We start from the raw sequence: 23,657 nt of genomic DNA, 5'->3' as shown, positions 1-23,657 counted from the left end.
CTCACTGCCCACTGCCGCCACTCGGGGACCTGCAGCATTTTAATTAAACCATTACACTTTGTGTGTCTTGCTTTCTTCCCAAGTGCTTCTCTCTCTCTCTCTCTCTCTCTCTCTCTCTCTCTCTCTCTCTCTCTCTCATTTTGTTTTTCGAGATAGGGTTTCTCTGTAGCTTTGGAGCCTGTCCTGGAACTCACTCACAGTAGACCAGGCTGGCCTTGAATCACAGAGATCTATCTGCCTGATCCGCCTGACTCTACCTCCTGAGTGCTGGGATTAAAGGCATGCGCCACCACCACCCATTGCCTCTCTATATCTTAAGTCTGTCTTTTAAATATTTTTAATAATCTACTCTGGGACCAGTGAGATGACTCATCAGGTAAAGCCACCAAACCTGACGACCTAAGTTCAATCCCTGGGACCCACATGGCAGGAGAGAACCAGCTCTCATTAAGTTGCCCTCGACCTCCACCCCCACACCATGGCTCACACACTCATACAAAGCAATAAATAATGTAATGTTTAATGGAAAAACACCTTTTTAATCAGGTTCAAGAATAAATGTTCAGCGCCTCCGAGAATTCCCACAGGGAATATTAGGTCAAACAAATACTTTGTTTAGGTAGCAGGTGTGGTTTCTTGAACTATGAGAAGGTAGACTGTCCTCTGTTGGAAGAGATGACTCAGACTTGCCCCAAACCATCTTGGTCATCTCATGATTAGCTGTTGGTACTGTATCAGGCATAGACATGTGATCAACTTCTTGCCACAAGTAAACAGAAGTAAATAGAAGTGAAATAAACACATAGAGGTCACAGCAGGAGAATTCAGGGAAAGTATCTTTTAGTGTCCAGATGAATATACTCCTAAGTGATTCACCACCTGAATTTTCTTCCCAGCTCCAAACACACCTCAAGCCAGGAAGTTCAGGCATCATTAAACACGTACAAAATGACAAGGACTAAGGCAGGTAGGCAAAGCAAGGAGACTGAGACAGACTGGCTTTCATAGGACACCGAGTGACTGCCCCAATTCTTGACTGCCTTACTGTCAGCTGTGTTGGGTTTTATTTTGTTTTGCTTTTTGAGACATTCAGGCTGGCCAAGAACTACCTATGTAGCCCAAGTTGGCCTCATATTCAAGCTTATCCTGAGGCATCCATCTATCTCTTCAGTTCCAATTTTTTGTTATGCATGTGTATTAGTATGTGTGTTTGTGTCTATGTGGATATATGGACGTATGGGTGGTCATGGAGGTCAAAGGTGTCATTTTCAGAAATGTCATCCACTCCTTTTTTTTGCTTTTGTGTGGAAGACCAGTTTTCCACACAAAACTCATACATTCCAGGGTAGGAGCATGAAGATTAGAATCATTAGGCAAAAGGAACAGAGATATAGCAGAAATAACAGACAGAAACACAGGACAGCATCGGGAGGGACACTCATTGAACACTGAATCCACCTCAGCTATTCGTCCACACGCTTATACACTTCACTCCCAAAGGGGAGCGGGAGGGGGACGGGCAGTGGACTTCATTAGTGTGACACAAAGAATGGACAGTTCCCCAACCGTTGGTCCAGATGGAGCAGCTCTACTTTAACACTCAACATACTAATTAACCACAGCCTAGACCAGAATCTCACGTTTGTAGCCACACCTGTCATAGCGCAAAAGTAAGTTCAAACTCTCTGACTTCAGACAAAGTGGAATGGACTCACATCTGTGTATGCCCCGACAATTTTGTTTTCGAGACAGAGTTCCTCTGCGTAGCCCAGGCTGCCCTGGAATTTATCTGCCTCCCACGAGCTGGGATTAAGGACATGTGACATCACAGGCCACCACTGTTCTGAAACACGACACTGGGATTGCAATCCTGTCACCACACCGGCGGTTTCTACATGTTTCTGGGGACTGAACTCAGGTCCTCATGTTGGCGATGCTTTGCAAAGATTTTACCCACGGAGTCATTCCCACAACTCCTACCCCCACCCACTTTGTTTTTTTCTCTAGCAAGATGTTCTGCACCTGTTCCCAGTTCTGTGTTTCAGTATTTGTTTTCTTTGGTTATGTTTCTCAGAAATTCTTTTCAAAATTGTTTTGTTTGTATTAGTGTTTTGCCTGCATACAGGTCTGTGTGTTGTTTGCCTGCCTATTGCCAGGGGAGGCCAGAAAAGGACAACAGATACCGTAGAGCTGGAGTTACTAAGGCTATGAGCCACCCTGTGGGGGATGGGAATTGAACCCAGGTCCTCAGGAAGAGCAGCCAGTGCTCTTAATCACTGAGCCATCTCTCCAGACCGCCCCAGAATTTCCTTGTATAATTCTCTTGTAAAGTCCCAGCCTCCTCTTTGAATACTCTCAGGTTCTAGACCCCAAGAAGTGAGCGCACCGCTGGGAAACTGGAAGCTCGGACCTAAGACCACTGAGAGTATGCACCCTACACCAAGTGTGGGGACTATGAGGACACATCCTTGCAATCCCGACAATCAGGCGGTGCAGGAAGGAGTGAAGTTGAGGCCAACTCGAGCTACAGAATGAGTTCAAAGCCAGCCTGAATGGGGGTGGGGGGTGGCGGTGAGCGCTCACTTGCTATAGTGTGCCTGTGAAGGTTAGCAGACGACAAGCGAGAGTCAGTTCTTTCAAGATGTGTGTTCCAAAGACAGAACCCAGGCCATCAGGCCTGGCAGCAAGCGCCTTTACCCGCTAATGGCTCGCAGTTCCAAAGAGTTTCGAACTCGAAATTAGCTAACTATTCTAGACCTGTCACTGCGTCCCTAAACGTGACCTGGGCTAGATTCTATTGCGCAGGCGTCGGCCGCCTTAGCCTGCTCTACTGAAGACCCGCCTCGAAGGGGCTCCTAGAGCATGCGCACACCACAGCGTCGCTGCCGCGCCTCCGGAAGCACTGGCAGTTTCGGGGGCGGGACCGGGAAGCGTTTCCGGGGGGCGGGAGGCTCCGGCGGAAACTGTCCCCGCGGTGGCGGCGGAGACTAAGGCCTTGGTGCGGTCAGTTTGGACGCTCCAGTAGGCTGGAGCTGCGAGCGCGGAGCCGTCGGCAGGTACGGCGGGGTGGAAAGACTGGCGGCCGCGCGGGAGGTCACGGTCGGGGTCACGAGCGTCGGGGACGCCGGCGTTCACCGCGGGCTCTCCCCGACGGCCGCGACGCGGGACGACGCGAGCCACTTCGCAGCCCCGGGAGTCCCGGCTCGGAGTCCCGAGGCCTCCGGGGCCACCCGGACGACTTCCTGTCCAAGGTCACCCCGCGGCAGGTGCACGAGCGCTTGGAGGATCCGCCCGCGGGGCGACCTCAGGGTCGAGCCGCCCACGCGCGCGCGAGCCGACACCGTCGGGGAGAACCTCGCCGCTCTGGGTTTCGTTCCTTTGTCACTCCGTTGTCACCTGTTTTTGTCCCCAACCTGGCTTCTTGTCAGCTGGACTTTCTCTCCACTTCGAACGTCTAGAGCTGACAGTCTCCGGACCTTGTCGCTTTCTCTGTCTTCACCTCTGTTTCTTGACACTGCTTCTGCCCCTCAGACCGTTCTCTGGGTCAGGGCCCGAATGTCACGCTGGCTCCTTGACCATTTGTGTGTTTTTTTTTCTCTCTGCCAATGTCGTGTTCTTGTTTCTTTCCCTCCCAACTGGGTTTGTTTAGGCAGGGCGGGCCCTGCCTGGACCTCTGAGCCATGGAAGGTGACTCATGACCCCGTGAAACTCGCCCGCCCGGGCGCTGCTCAGTGGCCCGACCACAGTCTGGCCTCAGTTCTGACAGGTGTCACCCGGAGCTTCTGGCCCTCAGACTGGCCCATTTCAGGGTTTAGGCAGCTAGTGGATCCTGAACTTCTCTTCCATGTGTTCTGTACAGCTCTCCGCTGTTATTTGCTCTTTCCAGGAACCCAAGATGGCTGTCACGAACTGCCGCTCTTTAACCAGGTCAGCGTATCTGTACTCAGGAAGGACCAGGTTGACATCTGCCTTTGAGACCCTTAGCACGGTAGCGGAATTTTTAGGGGCAGCTTAGGGAAGAATTTAGAACCTAAGAGGGGTTCATTCCCTGCTTGTTTCCAAAGGACCGTCGGAGAGAAGTAAGCGAAGCGTGAGGACAAATACAGTTTAAAACTTTTGCAGTGGATTGTCTGGAACAGACAGGACATGAAACAATTGATCAAGTACTAGAGTCAGGTAGCGTGTTGTTCAATGTGCACAAAGTGTCAGGAGATAGCAAGAACGTTCTAGAAATGGATTGTATAGAACTGTGTGAATGATGTAGTGTCAGCATAACTTCACAAAGCAGTTCCAGGGGTAAGTTTTGTGCTGTGCTTATGCTACATCCACACAGCAAAAGGTACTCTGGAGACCTCTGAAGCTGCTATACGCACTTCCACAGTGCAGTTTAGAAGCTTGGTTTGGAACTTTTAGTTGAATCCCTTGTATTGATGTAAACTCTTAACAGCAGCAGGTTCAGCTAAAGGCTTAGAAAAGGAGTCTGGAACCTTAAGTTGTTTTAAATCTGCTGGCCCAGTTTTACCTATCTCCCCTCCTTTCCCCCTTGGAATAAATGCAGAAATTTACCCTAAAGGCAACTTGAGAAACACATAGCCTCTGACTTGCTGAGAACTTGTGAGGCTGAAAGAATACTCCTTTATTAGAGTAGAAAATGGTCTGTTAGCCGGGCGGCTGTGGCGCACACCTTTAATCCCAGCACTGGGGAGACAGAGGCAGGTGGATCACTGTGAGTTTGAGGCCAGCCTGGTCTATAAGAGCTAGATCCAGGACAGGCTCCAAAGCCACAGAGAAACCCTGTCTCGAAAAAAAAAGAAAGAAAATGTTCTGTTATTTCTTCATAGGCTATCCTTTGTTTTTGTTTTTTATGTTTTATAAAAATCTTGCCTGCCTTTAAATTCATTTTCAAATTTTTGTTTTGGGGAATTTTGTTGTTTTGGTTTTTTGTTTGTTTTTTATGTTTTTGGTTTTTTGAGACTAGGTTTCTCTGTGTCCTGGCTGTCCTGGAACTCACTTTGTAAAATTGATTGGCCTCAAACTCACAGAGATCCTCCTGCCTCTGCCTCTGCCTCCCGAGTGCTGGGATTACAGATGTGCACCACCACCTCCTGGCTTTGACTTCTAAGTTTTTGAGGTTTAAAGAACAAAATCTATGCACACTCTAGTGTTCTTATTAAAGGGAAAACATAAGCAAATACATATCGATTAAAGTACCCAGTAAACAACCCTGCAGTGGTGGCGCACGCCTTTAATCCCAGCACTCGGGAAGCAGAGTCAGGCAGATCTCTGTGAGTTCGAGGCCAGCCTGGTCTACAAGAGCTAGTTCCAGGACAGGCTCCAAAGTTACAGAGAAACCCTGTCTTCAAAACAAAACAAAAAAAAATATTCAGTAAACTTGTAACAACAATGGGCAGTGGTGGCGCATGCTTTTAATTCAAGCACTCTGGAGGCAGAGATAGCCTCTGTTTGAGGATCTCTCTGTTTGAGGTCAGCCTGTCTACGTATAGAGGGAGTTCCAGGACAGCCAGGGCTGCAGAGAAACCCTGTCTTGACAAACAACTAAAACCTTGTTAACAACATTCTGTGTCCCACTCATCTGAGTACTGTCTACCTCAGAATTGCATCCATGGTTCTTCCACACGGAGTAATCGTTTGTGTCGTCAGAAACGTTAATCTTCCCAAGAATGCTTTAGCCATTACTTCAGTAACCATGGGTGTTAACTGCAATGTATGAGCTGGGTGGTGGTGGCGCATGTCTTTATCCTAGCTCTTGGGAAGCAGAGGCTTGTGGGTCTCTATGAGTTTGAGGACAGCCAGGACTACATATCTCAAAATGAAAAACCCTGCAACATATATACTATCTGTTGTAGCCGAGAGAAGCTTGGAACTCCCAGTGTGATGACCTTCAGCTCCTGGTCCTCCTGCTTCCATCACCCAAGAGTTAGATTTCCTGCGTGCCAGGCTGCCATACCCAGCTGACAGTCTAAATGTAAAGAAATGGATGCTTCTGTTGGGCTGCTTATCTGATCCAATTAGCTCAGCAAAACCCTCAGAATGGATCTCAAGATCTTACTGACTTAGACAACAAGCTGCCTCAGTTTTCTTTCCTAGCAGAACTTCCTCCCAGAGGTGTGACACGTGTCACTAACAATAAACTGAGGAAAGTAATTGTCCTTTGACTCAGCTGCTTTAAAGGCAGTAGAACCTGATCCAACCCAGGGGACCACTCTGACCCAGTATTGGGGTTTGCTAGGAAAAGGGCAACAAACAGGTGGGGCTGTGGGAAAAACAGAATAATTCCTCAGTAGAAAATGGAGTAAGATGGAGATAAAGCAGTAACAAGGAGAGAGGTCCCAGCAGGCAACCCATTTCAGAGGACCCTTCTCTGAGATCACCACACCATTATGAATGGTTTGAAGATCAAGGGGGACAATGAGGCAGACTTCTTTGGGGGTAAGGAATGTTCTAGAAAAATGAGTAACACCGTGGATAATGGCCATCAGTATGGCAGGGTCTGATGAGAGAGAGCTTGGGCCTCTGTGGCAGAATGGAGGTCCCATAGGTGTTTTAGAGGAGTGGGGGAGGGCAGTAGATGTTCTCTGGCTCTGCAGTGGGTGATTGCTGCTAGTAGCAGATGAGTAGTCAGATATAACTAACTAAGACTCTTGGGTGATCATAAACTTCTTTCCTGCTGGCCATTCCTGAGGTTGACCAGACAGGAAGGCAAGAATCTATAGAAACACATTGATTGAGTTCAGGAGGGAAAATTATAGTTGTTACAGGAATGAATTGTCACAGTTCAGCCAAGGTGGAGGAGCTGTACAAAATGTCCCTGGCCCTGCCTAACATTGACAACCTGGCTTGGCTTTGATAAATTTGACACCTGGATTTCCCCAGCAGCCATGTGACGGAAGGAGAGGACGGACTCCTGCAAGTTGTCTTCTGACCTCCGTGTGTGCTGTGTGCCTTTGTACAACACAGGAAAACAAGTTAAAATGTAATAAAATTTTATTTTAAGATGCCACAGGAACAGAAGCCAAGGTCTTCCATAGGACCCAGCCACAACAAGCTCAAGAGAGGTCTGGGTCTCAGTAGTTTACCCTGAGGCAATACCTGGTTCCAAGAAAGACCACAAACTGAGACTACCCAGGTACCACCCAGGAACAGACCATCCAAAGGAAATTCTTGATGTTCCAGCCATTGGTTGTAGACAGGATCATCTGCCAGCACACACCCATCACTTTTTACTAGGACACCCCTAGACAAATGTCAGCCAATCAGGGGTCCTGAACCTTAGAAATCCCTCACTGCTACTACAAAAACCCAACTCTGAGCTCAGGGCTCTCCCATCATTCCAATACATATGATCGGAGAGCCCAAGTTTGAAAACTTGTATAAGAATAAAGGGTCAGGCCGGGAGGTGGTGGCGCACAGCACACCTTTAATCCCAGCACTCGGGAGGCAGAGGCAGGCGGATCTTTGTGAGTTCGAGACCAGCCAGCCTGGTCTACAAGAGCTAGTTCCAGGACAGGCTCCAAAGCTACAGAGAAACCCTGTCTCGAAAAACCAAAGAAGAAAAAAATAAAAATAAAGGGTCTTTGCTTTTACATACAGGACTCAGTCTCTTAGTTGCTTTTGGGGGGATTCTGTGATCTGGGCATAACACTTCTAGAATGAAAGTTCATAACTAAAACTTTTGTTGGGAAGGAGTCTTGCTGTGTAGCTCAGACTGGCCCTTAACTCCCTCTGAAGCCTGTGTTGAGACCTTCGGTTCTGGGATTACAAGTGGGCTAGACAGCAGCAGTCTTGTTGTGTTGTGTTGTGTTACGTTTGTGTTTTGAGATAGGATTTCTCTGTGTAATAGCCCTGGCTGTCTTGGAACTCACTCTAGACCAGGCTGGCCTCGAACTCACAGAGATCTGCCTGCCTCTGAATGCTGGAGTTAAAGGTGTACGGCACCACCGCCCAGCTGCAGTGCTAACGAGCTTCTCTGTCTGCTCCTCACACACGCTGTTCATCAGGGAAGCACATGTACACAGACTGGCACAGGCATCCTAAATTATTTTTCTGCTTTTATAAGATTATTCTTATTTGCATGTGTGTGTTCAAGTGTCACGTGTATCAGGTACCTGTGGAGACCAGGAGAGATAATTGCATCCATCTGCAGCTGGAGGTACAGGCAGTTGTGAGTGGGTGCCAGGAACTGAACTCAGATCCTCTGAAAGAACAACAGGAACTCTTAACCCAGCATTTTAAATTTTGAATATGGTTTTTCCTTTCAGAAATCAGTGTTATTTAATTTAAAACAAAATTGAGAAATGCATTTTCTCTTTCTGTTCGTTCAGATTGCTCTTTAATGGCCATGTCATAAGGAACAGTATCACCAGGAAGACAGCTTTGCACTGGGTAAGCTATAAATGTACTAATAATGTAATTTTGAAAAAACTGTTTACTGTAAAATTTCCTGTCAGCAAAAACAATGAAGTTTGTCAAGTTTTGTTTCTTGTTTTATTTAAGGTTTTATTTATTATATATGTGGATGGATGGTTTGCCCTCATGTGTGTCTGGTGCTTAGAGAAGCCAGAAGAGGGCATCGAATCCCCTTTGGACTGGAGATGGTTGAGAGTTGCCATATTGGTGCTGGGAGTCAAATCTGGGTCCTCTGCTCTCCAACCCCTTGTCAAGGTTATTAATGGGCTAGGTCAGATGATTCCTCTGAAGAAGAAATACTGCACATTTTAAGGCTAGTCACTGTAGTACTTCCTAATAATAATTTAATTTCAGAGAGGAATTTCTGCCACATGATCATTTTTACTTGGAAAAGATTTAGAGTTGGAGTTAAACTTCTGAGGCCGGCCACTTGCTGAGCTGTATGGCCTGAGGAGGTCTTGTCCTGTGAGCTTGGGAGCTTCTCTTTACTCTCTGAACTGAGGAAGCTGTGCAGAGCTCTGCAGGGTTCAGTATAGGCTGCATTTTGTGGGTGCAAAGCATTTGACTAACAAGAGTTTTGGTAGACATGGGGTGTTGGTAGTTTTCTACATTTGTGCCAGATTTTAAATTTCCTAAAGCAGCATTTACTGTTCTTACATGTGCCTTCTGCCGAGAGCATGCAAGTCACCATATGCTCTGATTAAAGACTTCACTGGAGGCTTCAGGACAGGGGCTGGTCGGTCTGCTTCCCTGTTTTGTCGCTGTCTATGCTTTGATGGTGTTTAGTTCCTGCTAAAATGGTGTTTAAGATTTCATGTACAATTTTCTCAGCTGAAGATTAAACAGTGGCCACTGCTCAGCTCTTCAGCATGGGAGGGATGTTAGAGGCATTCTATTTCAGGGAGTCTTCAATAGAAGGCTCTTGGCCCTCTGCTTTATTTTGATTTTATTTTTAATTTTCATCACTGTTTTATTTACTTTGTATGTGTGTGTGCCTATACCTGCAACATGTGGAGGTCAGAGGACAACTTGGGAAAGCCAGTTCTCTCCGTCCACCATGTGGATCTTAGGAATTGAACTCAGGTTTTAGGCTTGGCAGCAGGCCCCATTACCCACTGAGCCCTATCACCAGCCCTTATCTTCTCCTTTAAAAAGCCATTAAACAGGTGAGCGATAATGGCAGGGGCCTTTAAAGCCAGAAGCCCAGAGGCAGGTGGATCTCTGAGTTCCAGGCCAGCCTGATCTACAGAGTGAGTTCCAGAACAGCTAGGGCTACTTAGAGAAACCCTGTCTGAAAAAAAACAAAACAAAAAGAGCCATATAGCTTCAATGAGTGGTGAAGGGAATGGGCTGGGATTGGTGTAATTGTTTTAGAAGACCATTGCTATTGGAGTTTTAAAATTCTGTACAAGGTGACTTAAAATTGCTGGTTTAAGTCTAAGGTTGACAAATGCTCTGAAGTTTATTAATGAATTGCTCATAATCTAAATTATGGATTACTTAATTTAGCTACTGTGGTGGCACATGCCTATAATCCCATCATTCAAGAGGTAGGAGAGTTGCCCCAAGTTTAAAGCTAGGCTAAGCAATGTACTGAGGCTTGTTTCAAAAGAAGGATTATTTAGGTTATTTGTGAACATGCTCGTGTTTACCCTCTTTCCTGACCTGTTGCCCCCGCCTCTCAGACTCGCATTGGCCTGAACGTGTGCTTTGGGCTTAAATCTCTCACTCCCTAGACAGCCTTGGGCAAACAAGTGTGTCCCCTTGGTCTTGTCACAGTAACTTTCAAGTGTTGTAAGCACAGCGAATGAGGTAGAGAACATGAAGTGCTGTGTGCAGTCCCTGTGTCTCTGGAGTCTGCGTCCACGGAGTCACCCTTCACAGATGGGAAATGTTTAGGAAGGGCCGGAAAGATGGCTCAGGGATTAAGAACACGTACTTCTCTTGCAGAGAAGAGTTCAGTCCCCCAGCACCCACATTGCATAGCTCCCAGCTGCCTGTTAAATCGGCTCCTGGAATCAAGTGCCAGTTTCTGGCCTACAGAACACCTGTACTCACATGCATAAGCCCACGAAAGACACAGATACACACACATAGTTAAAAATACAGTAAAGTGCCTGTCGGTGGTGGCTCACGCCTTTAATCCCAGGACTCAGGAGGCAGAGGCAGGTGAATCTCTTGAGTTCGAGAACAGCCAGGGTTACACAGAGAAACCCTGTCTCTAAAAACAAAATTAGGGTAAATCTTTTTAAAAAGATGGCAACTGTATTGCTCAAGTGGAGATATTCTTGCCCTCCCCTAAGCAGTGCAGTCTGACACTGTTCACCAGCATGTCAGGGGTTATGAGTGGTCTTAAGATCTTAAAATATTTTTGAAGACTTGAGTAGGTGGTATTGTAAATACTCAGTTTTCTTCAGATGACTTGAGCATCCCCAGAGTTTTGAAGTTGGAGGGATAGTCTAAGAACCAATCCCCACAGATACTGTGAGACAGTTGTGTTTGTATACATCCTTATATATATATTTGTTTATATGTTGATAATCAGCTGCTGTTCTATTAATGATGACATTTTCCTGGTTACCCAGTGTTGCATTAACTTTTCCTAGGGAGATGCGAGCAAACGAGTATTCATCCCAGATAGGGCACCAAGGACAGAACAGAGTACGATTCCACCAAAGTCCAACTTGGCGAACCAGTGAGTTTATTGGGCTTGCTTACAGAGCGTGGGTGAGGGGTACGTAGAGGACCACGGGCAGGTTCCACCCCACCATGGAAGCTGCATTATGGAGTCCCCTATCAGTTGACCTCTGACCTCATTTAGTTCACTTGGAGAGTTGGGGGCATGAGGAGATTGATGGTCTTAGACACCCCCCCCCCAGTCATGTACTCGAGAAAATCAACAGCTCCTTTATAGTCCTGTTTGTCATTGTTCTTTTGTTTATTGGTAGCCATAGCTATGTGGCCAAGGTATTTCTTGCTCCAAAATGGGATTATGTTCTGCCTGGAGGTAAAACCCACAGACATTCACAGTTTGCATTGGCAATTGGGCATGGTGGCCTGCATCTGTGATATCAGCCCTCGGGATACTGAGGGGGGAGAACGGAGACTGAGGCTTCCTAGGCTACGTAGCTAGACCCATCTCAAAAAAAAAAAAAAGACATCGGTACCTCGTTTTACCTTGTATTACTCTGTAAAATGAAATGAAAATAATTCATGGGCTGGAAATAAAGCCCTGAAGTTGCTTGGCTATCATGTGTGAAGCCCTGGACTTAGCTCCTAGTATCTTAAATTCAGTAAAGATTAAGATGTCCATTTTAGTATTTTCACGTATTTGCCTATAACCTTCACAGCTGAATTGTAGAATTTCTGACCACCCTAAAAAAACGCCCATTTTTCTTTGTTTTTAAGGTTTGTTTTGTTTTGTTGTTGTTTGTTTTTTGTTTTGTTTGTTTGTTTTGTTTTTGAGACAGGGTTTCTCTGTATAGCTCTGTTAGTCCTGGAATTTGTTTATAGACAGGGCTGGCCTCAAACTCACAGAGATTCACCTGCCTCTGCTGGAATTAAGGGTGTGTGCCACCATACCCGACAAAATCCCCAGTCGTTAAAGTGGCTGAGACCATGCCGGTGGCTCAGCTCTTCCTGCCTGGGTAGGCAGCGGGGATCAGGTCTACTATAAAGTGGCGGTTTTGAAATACCAGTTTCTGGGCTGTGCCGCCATCGCGATCTCTTGACATGAGACAGAAACTCTGGGTTTTTCTCTTAACAACAGGCTTGGAATTAGAGAGGGACTGAGCCAGAGTCCAACTCCAAAACCAGCTCTATATATTTATGAATATAAATAAACAAAAAATATTTGTAAACATTATTACTTACGGAACCTATTCGATTTTCTTGGTGATCCATATTGGGTAGTAATTTTTTCCATCTGTCAGTATTCAAATATCCAGGGTCCCCTTGAATTTTTGAAGATGAGTGTTGTCCTGCAGGGATAAGAACAGAACCCTGCCCCCATTCTAACCTTCCTCTATCTCTAGTTTCTGACAGTCACTAATCCGCTTTCTAAATTTGCTTTGAATGTGTCATTTTGAAATGGAATGATGAAAATGTGGCCCTTTGTGTCTAGCTCCTTCCTTTCTCTTTCCATATCCTGCCTCCCTCCCACTAATTTCTTCCTCCTCCTCTCTTGTTCACGCTGTGCACTGCACTGCACTGAACCAGCCACTTCCCAGCCCTAGCTCCTTGTCCTTGACTCCAGGGCCCTCCCATGTTGACACCTTGTTCTTTCTTATTGCCAGGTGGATGTGCTGTATTTTATGTAGTCATTGCTTGATGCACACTTTTATTCTTTAATAATACTGCTATAGACAGTCATGCATGAACTTTGATATGAACATAATGTGTTTGCTTCTGCTGGGCTCAAAAGTAGAATTGTTGGATTACATCTGTTTAACTGTTTGAGAAACTCCCAACCCCCTTTCTGCACCTTTTTAACCATTTCATGCCAACCAGCAAGTGTGTATAATGGTTCTACTCTCCATAGGATACTACTGACAGTTGTTCATGTATTATTTTTCATGCCGTCTTAGTGGGTGACAAAAGGGTCCCTTGTAGTTTTGTTCTAGGGATGAGGGAAAGTGTACTGGGCATGAAACCAGGGACCGTGAAGATGGCAGACAGGTGCATTCCAGCACATAGTGGCTCTGCTAGTGCTGAACATTGTCCATGAGAGTCTTGCTCTTTGGAGAAATGCCTTTCAGACTCCTTGTCCATTCTTTTCTATCGGGTTGTTTAATACTGAATGTAGGCTTTGTGCGTACTCGGTACAGCTTATTCATAATACCATGCAAATGCAGTCTCCCCTTCTGTGCGTGCTTTCTTCATTTTATTAATGGCACCACTTAAGGCTCACAGCACTGTAGCTTCCTGCCCACCAAGTCTTTAAATCCTATCGTTGTCTCCCTCTATTTTCCAGACACACCTTTCTCTCTCTCATGACATGGTTTCTCTGTGTAGCTTTTTGGAGCCTCTCCTGCCACTCGCTTTGTAGACCAGGCTAGCTTCAAACTCAGAGATCTGCCTGCCTCTGTGTGTGCCACCACCACCCAGCCAGCCATACTATTTTTATTACTTAAGTGTGGACTGTATTAAGCCTTGCAGTTAGCCCTAACTTCAGACTTCTCCAGGTCACACTCCAATCAGGAAGGGAAATCAGGGCAGGAACTGAAGGCAGGAACCATGGAAAACTACTTACTGTATATGCTCTGCTAATTGCTTATACAACCCAAGGCTTCCTGCCTAGAGATGGTGCCACCCACAGTAGTCTGGGCCCTCCCACAACAATTAATAATCAAGGCACTTCCCCACACACATGGCCACAGGCCAATCTGATTCGGGTATTTCCTGTTAAGGCTTTCCTCTCAGAGGGCTCTAGGCCGTCTAGACAGTTAAGGCAGACTAGGACACTCAGCCTTGCTAGGAGGATGAGGCATTGTTAGTTCTCCAGAGTCTGGTGCTGTCAGGACTGTCTGGAGCAGGAAGTGCAGGTGCTGGTCAGGGCAGCATCTCTTCTCCCAGGTTCCATCTCCAGTAGCTCTAATTTCTGGCTCACAGCTCATGCCATTCTCTAGGATTTGGAGTTTATTTCATTTTTCATATCTCTTGGATTATTTCCATAAAAATGTTGTATGTGAGAAGAATGAGAGCCCTATCTCCATGTCTGGTGGCTCCAAACTTAATAGTGCTAAGACCTTGTGACCATATGCTACCCCATCCTGGGTTCTTCTTGTGGAAGTTTCAGGCTTTGCTTGAATGACATGCTGGGCATGTTTGTTCCCGCTCATAGATTATAAACCCTATAAGAATGGTAATGTTAGCTGGGTGGTGACGCACATGCCTTTAATCCCAGTACTCAGGAGATTGAGGCAGGAGGATATCTGAATTCGATTCCACCCTGGTCTACAGAGTGCGTGCCAGGACAGGCTCCAAAGCTACAGAGAAACCCTGTGTTGAGTAGGGGGTGCACACCTTTAAGGTAGGCAGATATCTGTAAGTTCCAAGGCCAGCCAGGGATACACAGAGAAACGCTTTCTCAGAAAAAAAAATAGTAATGATTCTTGATGGTCTTTGATGTTCCCCATATTTTGCATTCAGGGTGTTTTATTGGCTTTTAAGGAATCTTGGAACTGATTTTTTTTTTTATTTTTTTAGCCAATTGAAACAACTGCTATAGTCTAAACCAGCCTCAGCCACATCTACCCTGACTAAGAGACAAGGACAGTTACCACCTTGACACAGCTAAACAAGCATGGCATGTTTTCTAGTTATTTTTTCCCTTTGTGGTGAGATATGTTATCTTCAGTTAACTGTTGATTATTTAAGGCAGTCTCACTATGTAACCCAAGTGGGCGTCAAGCTCACAATCATCCTTCCTAGGTTTCCATGCTGGACTTACAGGTGTGTACTCCTATGTCTGTGCCCAGCTTTTTATTGACTGATTTCAGAGGCATGAGTACAGGCAGTGTTTGGCAACCAACACTGCTGCCGTTTATCGGGAGTCCGGGTTCCCTTTCGCAGATTTTCAGTCTCCTTGATGAAGGAATTTTAAGATAATCCAGGAAGCTTGAAGAACATTTTAATAGACAGAGGAAGAACAGGATAGGCAGACTGAATCTTGGAGCATGCTGGGGGCGGAGGGACGAATAAGAGAGATGAAGATGGCAGACAGGTTCAGCAATGGAGAACAGCAAGTACTTGGGTGAAGTGGGGTGTCTTTAAAGTAAGGATAAGAAAGCTCCGGATTGGGGCAAGCATGCTTTGGATTTGAGTCAATAGTAGTAAGAGATAGGAAGGTAGAAAACTAGGTAGACTGTTTGAAATTCTCCAAGCTATGGTTGCATTGGGGGAGGAACTTCTGGCCTATATATTATTGCTCCTCTCCATCTCCTTAAAGTGTATCAATCAGCTTTCCTGAGGGGTGATCTGGCAAGCCCAGTTGGATTAAGGAAAGGACAGTACTGTGTAATGTTTAGAATGGCTTGTATCCACTGGTGGGAACTGGGTCCCCCCCCCTTTTCTATTCTATTCTTGAAACAGGGTTTCTCTGTAATCTGCCTCAGCCTCCCAAATGCTGAGATTAAAGGCTTGCACCAACGCACCCACCCAACATGTTCTTTTTTTTTTTTTTTTGGATCAAGAGGTAGTAACTTTTTCTTAATAGCCCTCAACCAAGCCCTGATAACCCCACCTTCCTCCCTTTCATATGGCATTTTCATCCTTAAGAAGCATCTGTGATGCTTCCCTGTCTCAAAATCCGTGTGTTACCAGGGAGATGGGGGTCCAGAGCTGATCTTAAGGGAAGTCTGTCTTCAAGCATCAATTTCTTATTCACAACACAGCTGCTATAATATTCTGCTCCTGGTTTCTAGTTTAACACAGTCCTCCTGCTTTCTGGAAGAAATACCCAGAGCCTCTCCACCCAGATACCCCCAGCTCAGACTGCACTCTTGGAATTTACATAGACACCTGTCAGCCATGCAAATGCATGGTCTGTATTTCCTTTACAAACTAGAACACCTGCCTGGAAGTAGTGAAGCCCCCTTTAAACCTAGCCCTCAGGAGGCAGAGGCAGCTGGATCTCAGAGTTTGAGGCCAGCCTGGTCTACAGAGCCAGTTCCTGGGGCTGCACAGAGAAACCCTGTCTCAGAAAATAACAAAACTTAGAACACATCTAAACAGTTTGTTTTATGTTCATTTTTATTTTAAGCTATTATGAAATGTTTTAGGATGTATAAAACCATAAGTTAATGTCTTGTCCAAAAAGCACTGTCTTATCTAAAGATTATTAATGACTGGTCCAGCATTCTGATCTCCTTGGAGGAGACAGGGTGATATGAGAAGCCTATGGGAAAAAACTATAGGCTTTGGATTTAACATTGACCTGGATTCATCTCTCCACTTAGTTAAAACAAGCTTTTAACTTTGGGAAAGTTGCTTAAAATAACTGAACTTAAGAACATCAAGCCCTGCATTTGCCACATAGTTTTAAGTAGCGGACTGACCTGGAGCTCAGTGACAGCCCACTCACCTAGCACAAAATCAGCCCTGGGAGAACAGGAAGAAAGGAGGAAGATCCAGGTGTGGTGGTGCACACCTTTAGTTCCAGCAATCAAGAGGTAGAAGCAGGCAGAGTTTGAAACCAGCCCTGGTTTACATAGTTGGGGGAGGAGGCTGGACACCAAAGCAAAACTGCATGGAAAACCGCATTTGACATAGAGTAATATATTTTTGTTTTGTTTTTTAGACAGGGTTTCTTTGTGTAACAGTTCTGGCTGTCCTGGAACTAGTTCTGAGATCAGGCTACCCTTGAACTCACAGAGATCCTCCTGCCTCTGCTCCAAGTGCTGGGATGAAAGACATGTGCCACACCCAGCTCCACATTAAGAACACCTCAGTTTCTTCACTTGTCATCTCTCCTGTCACTCTAGAATGACTTCTGAGGACTCATAGGATGATACAGGGTTATAAAGAAGATGCTTAAGAACTATTTTAAGAGATGGTTCAATTGGTAAACTGTCCAGCAGACATGCGGACCCCAAGAATGACCTGTATTCAGCCTGTAGTGTTTCCTAGTGCTAAAAGACCAGTCATAGAATTTTCCCGATTCTGTCTCCAGCACCATTTCCCTCAGTTCTTCCCTGAACTCCAAACCAGTTGTCTCTTTGTGTCTGTGTGTACACACGTGTGCGTGCTTGTGTGTAGAAACGCCTTAGTTGAGACAGGTCCTCTCACTGAACCTGGGGCTAACTGATTGGCTAGACTGACTGGCCCCAGAGCTGAGGAGGGTTATCCTCCTGCCTTCACCCTGCTGTGTTAGGGGTTACAGTCATCAGCTGCTAGGCTCATCTTTTTTCTTGGGTCCCGGGGAGCCAAACACTTACCTTCATGCTCATGGGTCTGTGACTGTTCATCTCTGTCTGGAGAACCTTTGCATAGGCATTTCCGTCTTCCCACAGCTCAGTTCTTCACTCTTCTTTTCCTTTGGAGTGTGCATGGAGATGGAACCCAGAGACATACATGCTAAGCAAGCATTCTGTCTCCTCTCTCCCCGCAGCTGCACCCCAACCCCCACCCAAGGTCTTGTTGTTCCTCCTTGGCCCTTCCCACAGTCCTGTTGTCGTTCCCCCCCTCCCCATAAATGAAAGTCAAGGATTACAAATGAGTTGTTTTGATAAGAATGTGTTTGTTTTTATTAGAAATACTTACTTTGTTTTGCTTAGGGGATTTATATGCTCACAGATGTATTCACTGTGAATTCTGCCTCCTCACCCACAGATGGAACAAAATGGCGAGCTGTAGAGATGGTAGCTGGTTCTTCCTTTTGGCACTCTTGAACCTACAGACCTATCTTGGGATTGACTCCTGTGGATGAGTGCCCAGAGGCTAGAGGACTTGATGGAATCTGGGACCTGTCTTAGTGTGCTGTGCGATGGCTAGATGGGCTTCTTTGGCGCTGGAGTTGGTACTAACGTTTCTTTCTCTTGCAGCACTGAACAGAATTGGTGATGAAATGGAGCCTGGAACAAACTCTTTTCGAGTAGAGTTTCCAGATTTTTCCAGCACCATTCTTCAGAAACTAAACCAGCAGCGACAACAAGGACAGTTATGTGACGTCTCCATTGTAGTCCAAGGCCACATTTTCCGGGCACACAAAGCCGTTCTTGCTGCCAGTTCACCCTACTTTTGTGACCAAGTACTCCTAAAAAACAGTAGGAGAATTGTTTTGCCTGATGTGATGAACCCAAGAGTGTTTGAGAACATTCTCCTATCTAGCTACACGGGACGCCTTGTGATGCCTGCTCCAGAAATTGTTAGTTACTTAACAGCAGCCAGCTTCCTGCAGATGTGGCATGTGGTGGACAAGTGCACTGAGGTTCTGGAGGGAAACCCCACAGTTCTGTGTCAGAAACTAAATCATGGCAGTGACCACCAGTCTCCCAGTAGCAGTAACTACAATGGCCTGGTAGAGAGCTTTGAGCTGGGCTCTGCGGGGCATACTGACTTCCCCAAAGCACAGGAACTGAGGGATGGTGAGAATGAAGAGGAAAGCACCAAAGATGAGCTTTCATCTCAGCTCACTGAGCAAGAGTACTTGCCCAGTAACTCATCCACAGAGCATGACCGACTGAGCACCGAGATGGCAAGCCAGGATGGGGAGGAGGGGGCCAGCGACAGTGCTGAGTTCCACTACACCCGGCCTCTGTACAGCAAGCCCAGCATAATGGCTCACAAACGCTGGATCCACGTGAAGCCTGAGCGCCTGGAACAGGCGTGTGAGGGCATGGATGTCCATGCAGCCTATGACGAGCACCAGGTCACCGAGTCCATCAACACCATGCAGACAGAGCACTTGGTCCAGCCTTCAGGAGTGGAGGAAGACTTCCAGGTTGTGGAGAAGAAAGTGGAAGCAGAGTTTGATGAGCAAGCAGAGGAGAGCAACTATGACGAACAGGTGGACTTCTATGGCTCCTCCATGGAAGAGTTTTCTGGAGAAAGGTTGGATGGGAACCTAATTGGGCATAGACAGGAGGCTGCCCTCGCAGCCGGCTACAGTGAGAATATTGAAATGGTGACGGGGATAAAAGAAGAGGCGTCCCACTTAGGATTCTCAGCCACTGACAAGCTGTATCCTTGTCAGTGTGGGAAAAGTTTCACACACAAGAGTCAGCGAGATCGACACATGAGCATGCACCTCGGTCTTCGCCCTTATGGCTGTGGTGTCTGTGGTAAGAAATTCAAAATGAAGCACCATCTCGTGGGTCACATGAAAATTCATACAGGCATAAAACCCTACGAATGTAATATCTGTGCAAAGAGATTTATGTGGAGGGACAGTTTCCACAGGCATGTGACTTCTTGTACCAAGTCCTATGAAGCTGCAAAGGCTGAGCAGAATACAACTGAGGCTAACTAAAAATAGGGTCTGGCCCTTGAGTGGCATGCACAAAAATAAACTATGGTAATTAATGCAAATCTGGGCACAGATGATGCGTGCCACTTGCTATTATGAGAGAAGCTTAAAAAGAAAAAAAAGGAAGATATTTCTGAAAGACCAGCTCTAAGTAGGCCAATTAAAAAAATTTAATTCCTCAAATTTATATGTTCTGGTCCTGGCCTAGAATGGATGATGGGGATAAGTTCACCCAGTGCCCAGCTGGCAAGACAGCCTTTCCAGCTAGCAGTGACTGAGGCAGTGGACTTGGTGGCAGACTAACCCACCAGTGCACTCAGGTGGTAGCAGTTTTCTGTCATGCAGTGCCCTGGGGTCCTGGTGGCTGCAGAGTTGTGAGGCTTTGCATTGGTAGTGCATCACTGGATGCTACTCTCCTCGAGACTACAGCAGCCCGACTCCTGGGCTGAGATGTGAACAGAGTTCTTTCATGTCTAGTTTCATGCTTTCTAAAGTTCTAGCTGAAACTATGGCAATGTTAGATAGACCTGAGTCCAAAACAGGTGACATGGCTCCTGTCATAGTGCTGCAGACTCTTGACAAAGCACGATTGTGTGTTTAGTTCTAATTGGGGTTGAACCATTGTGTCTCCTTTTAAGTCTATGGGTGACAGAGATAGGTGTTTCTAGTTGGTTTGTAACCCTAAGCTTCCTCATTTAATGGTAGCATCCAGACTAGACTTCCAACCTGCAGTGACTCAACACAGTACTGGCAGTGTCCTGTGGGGCCCCCTGCCTTAGATCATGGTGCTTCCCAACAAGGGTTAGCCAGGGATGCATGGCTAAGAGTTACCTGTGAGCGGGACACTCCCATGCTCAGAGTGAGAGAGAGTGTTGGCAGAGGCAGCAACTTATAAACAGAAGGCTATACTTGAGAGAAAAGTCACAAAAATACACTGGTCTGGGGGATGTGGTTCAGAGGGTACACTGAACAACACTGTCACTCAGCTCCTTATGAGACCAGGAATGTGAGTTCAAAGTGGGAAGGGGGTCCTACCTTGAGCAGTGTCATCTAACAGATGATGTTCCGTAGTCGGAGAGAAAGCTGCACACATTCACAAGTCCCAGTAGCTTATACCCGCTCAGGGAAGAAAGGCCGCCCACCCTGCATGGCCTGATCTTCCTGGAGTTGGAAAGAAGTCTTGTGTTTAAGCATGTGATCGGCCTGAGGCTCTTACTGGGGTGTCTAGTGTGCTTTTCTTGACTGGGATAGCATTCTGACCAAAGGCAGCTCAGGGGAGAAAGGGTCTTTGTCAGCTTACACTACCATGTCACAATCCATTCCTGACGGATTTTCAGCAGGAACTTGAATATTGACAGGCAAGACTATCAACCACAGATGTGCCCACAGGTTGCTCTGATTTGGGCAATCCCTCAGCTGAGACCCCCTTCCCAGATAACTCTAGGCCACGTTAAATTGTCAGAGCAAGCTAGACAACAGGGCAGCGTGTTGCTCCTATGTCATCTATTATTATTGCTAAGTAGAAACTTCTTTTTCTTAAAAATTATTTTTCTTGGCTTTGGGGTGAAATTTTGTTTTTAAAGTTTGTCTTTCTCTAATGTGACAGACATTTCTGGCAAGGGTTTCTGATCATAAGGCTTCTGACACCTTTGACCTTTGTTTGAAAAGGGGAAAGAAAATTGGGACTGCCAGTAAATGCTTATGATCAAGATTGTGAAACAGGGATCTATTTGTGAACACTGTATCAATCTTGGTATACAAAAGCACTTTGTATTTAAAACTTTGTTATAAGTATAGGTGTAGATTTTTTTTAACCTAGAAACTAGATAATTACCTCCTAGTGGTTTGGTACATTCAGATGATGGCCCATCTCCCAGTGTGGAAATCTGCCAGTCAGCAGTGGTCCTCTATGGCCCTAAGAAGTGCATGGAGGGGACTGTACAGTCAGCTCACGCTTGCCTCCTAGTCTCACGGAGAGGCCAGTGGGTTTAGGGATGACCCTGAGATATGTGAGGATGAAGTCTTTGCAGCTTCTAGTAATTTCTACCTGAGGCAGTTGAACCATTCTGTAGTCAAGAGCTGCTCCCACCCCTGCATGCATGGTGACAAAGCTTTTCAGCTGGAGTGGGCAGACCCTGTGAATAGGTAGGGTGTCCTAGGTCCAGGAGGCAGAGAAATAACCATAGTCTAGGCATTAATTAAATTGAGGCTTCTGACCTGCCTTTCCCATCAGGGGTCCTTCCTAGCACCCAGCTGTGCTGTGGTGCTGGTCTCCTCACCACTGCCTTAGGAAAGCCCCGCTCTTCCAGACAAGCTTGAATAGTTGTGGACAACACTGTCCCGCATTCAGGGACTTGACAGTGGCCCACCAGCAAGGTGTTTGTTATCTACTTTGAGCCTTGACTTCTCCAGGCCTTATAGGAAAGGGCTTCCAGGCCCCCCGGTTGCATTTCACAATCTGCATGCGCCATGCCTTCAGTCTTGGATGCACACGTCAGTGAGCTGCATGGTCCAGCTCCTCATGTGCGCTTGTTCTGAGCCCTGGCCCATTGCCTTGGATTTCTAGAGCTCACCTTCTCTGGCCTGGTTCTTAAGAGCCTGCCCTAAAGGATTCCCTCCATTGCAGGGGCGTTTACTGAACTACTCTGACCCTGAACAGGCTTCGGGCTACAGGCTACGCTACAAAGGGTGGCACACCCTGAGCTTGTGTTGAAGGGAAGGTGAGGAACAAAGGCTGTGCTGCATTCTGGGAAATGTGTGCTGCTGCAGGGTCCCCAAGGTCGGGCTGAAGCTTTGCCTCTCCCACTGTGGGAATGCTGGGGACCAAGGGCAGGGTTGCCCTTGGCCTCCTGTGCTTTAGGTTGCTTTGACTGGTAACTAACATTATCCAATGAATCCAGGGTTGCTTTGGGTTTTTTCTTTTTTTTTTTCTCTGCTATTTACATATTTAAAGGTACTAGTTTCTAATTGCAAATCTCTACTGACAGCACCCTGTGGGAACATGCTGGAACACCTTTGCAAATGTGATTTTTTTTCTTTTTAAATGTTGCTTGAAGCCTGTGTCATGTCAGTTGCTGCTGCCTCTTTTCTTTTTATGAGGTTCCCAATGTTTCTTCCAGAAAGTTACTTTATTTATGCAAGTCAGGTGACTCTTGGGCCACAGAACCGTGGGGTGATAAGCAGATCGTCATTAGGTGCATATCATGGATACTTGTGAACGCCTGTGTTGCAGAAGTTAAATAGTTCTTTCTAGAATTGCTGTCCTCAGTGTACAGCGTGGTTTTAACTGAATGTTACTGTTTAATATTTTCTTCTTATAGAAGAGACCATGCCCTTTTGTATGACACGTTTTAATAAATGTTACCTGTCCATTTTGTACAAAGTTGCGTCTTGTTTTTCACTTTGGTTCTGCCTTTTGTAGCCTGAGATTAAAGTTGTGTCATCACCTTTCTATAAGTAAAGACCACGTAGGCTGATGGCTGGCAAGAGCAGTGAATGACGGGTCTCAGTGTGGGTGCTGATCCTTATCTCATACACACCCACCTGCCAGGAGGGTCAGGTGTTTAGCAGGATTTTCTGAGTGCTCCCTGGCTCCCTCCTCCCCTGGGGAGAGGCTGGCTGACCTCTAGGTTCTGCCTTGGCTCCTGGAAGCCATTAGAGATACTGGGCTGGGAGGACCGCTGGCGAGGTTGAGGGACTTGCACCTGGCTGCCTCTAGGTGCAGGCTGGCAGTGACCAAGCTCCTCTTGCTCCAGACAGCTGAGGCTTGGAGCCACCACACCCTCTCCCCGTCCTTCAAGCTCAGTATTGCTCCTGTCTCCCTGCCTTATCCCAGCTCTAAGGTACCAGGACCCCTGCTGATAGCTCAGGCGTCCTCCTTTCACGGTACTGCTGTTGTGTAGCACAGTGGAGCCAGGATTCCAGAGCAGGCCGGTTGGCTGCTGCACACACTGGCGGGCTCCTCTGCTCCGTGATGTCCCCGTGTGCCTCAGTCAGGTCCTTGCCTCACTTTGCTTTGCCCTCTCCCCGAAAAGCCAGGCCTGGAAAGGCAGCAGCCTTCTCCAGAGGCCCCCACTTCCTAACAACAGCTCATTACCAGAGACACTGCTTGTTTTAGACCAAACTTAACCATCTTCCCACACAAACCTTCTGTTACCACTGTTTGTTGTTAACCCCCCCCCCTTGCTGATTTTGAAGCCAGCTCCAGATTGCCTAGACTCACTTAGCGTTCTCTAGGTGGGGAGAGCCCCCCAGAAGACCTTGT

General features: G+C 46.6%; 1 protein-coding gene across 2 annotated transcripts; it reads left to right on the top strand.

Moving 5' to 3' along the window:
• Nucleotides 1-2,929: 2,929 nt before the first annotated feature.
• Nucleotides 2,930-22,766, top strand: Zbtb43 (zinc finger and BTB domain containing 43). 2 transcript variants are annotated; one of them, XM_075985934.1, is made up of 4 exons: nucleotides 2,930-3,056; nucleotides 8,343-8,403; nucleotides 11,034-11,122; nucleotides 17,970-22,766. In XM_075985934.1, the coding sequence occupies exons 3-4, from the start codon at nucleotides 11,038-11,040 to the stop codon at nucleotides 19,394-19,396; spliced, it is 1,512 nt and encodes a 503-aa protein (XP_075842049.1). In that variant the 5' UTR covers nucleotides 2,930-3,056; nucleotides 8,343-8,403; nucleotides 11,034-11,037; the 3' UTR covers nucleotides 19,397-22,766. The 2 variants fall into 2 exon arrangements, with proteins under 2 accessions (XP_075842049.1, XP_075842050.1); XM_075985935.1 differs by lacking the exon at nucleotides 11,034-11,122.
• The last annotated feature ends 891 nt before the right edge of the window (nucleotides 22,767-23,657 follow it).

The sequence above is a fragment of the Microtus pennsylvanicus genome, chromosome 9, assembly GCF_037038515.1.
Source record: "Microtus pennsylvanicus isolate mMicPen1 chromosome 9, mMicPen1.hap1, whole genome shotgun sequence".
NCBI lineage: Eukaryota > Metazoa > Chordata > Mammalia > Rodentia > Cricetidae > Microtus > Microtus pennsylvanicus.
Note: the sequence above shows the minus strand (reverse complement) of the source record. Positions and strands in the feature narration are given on the sequence as shown.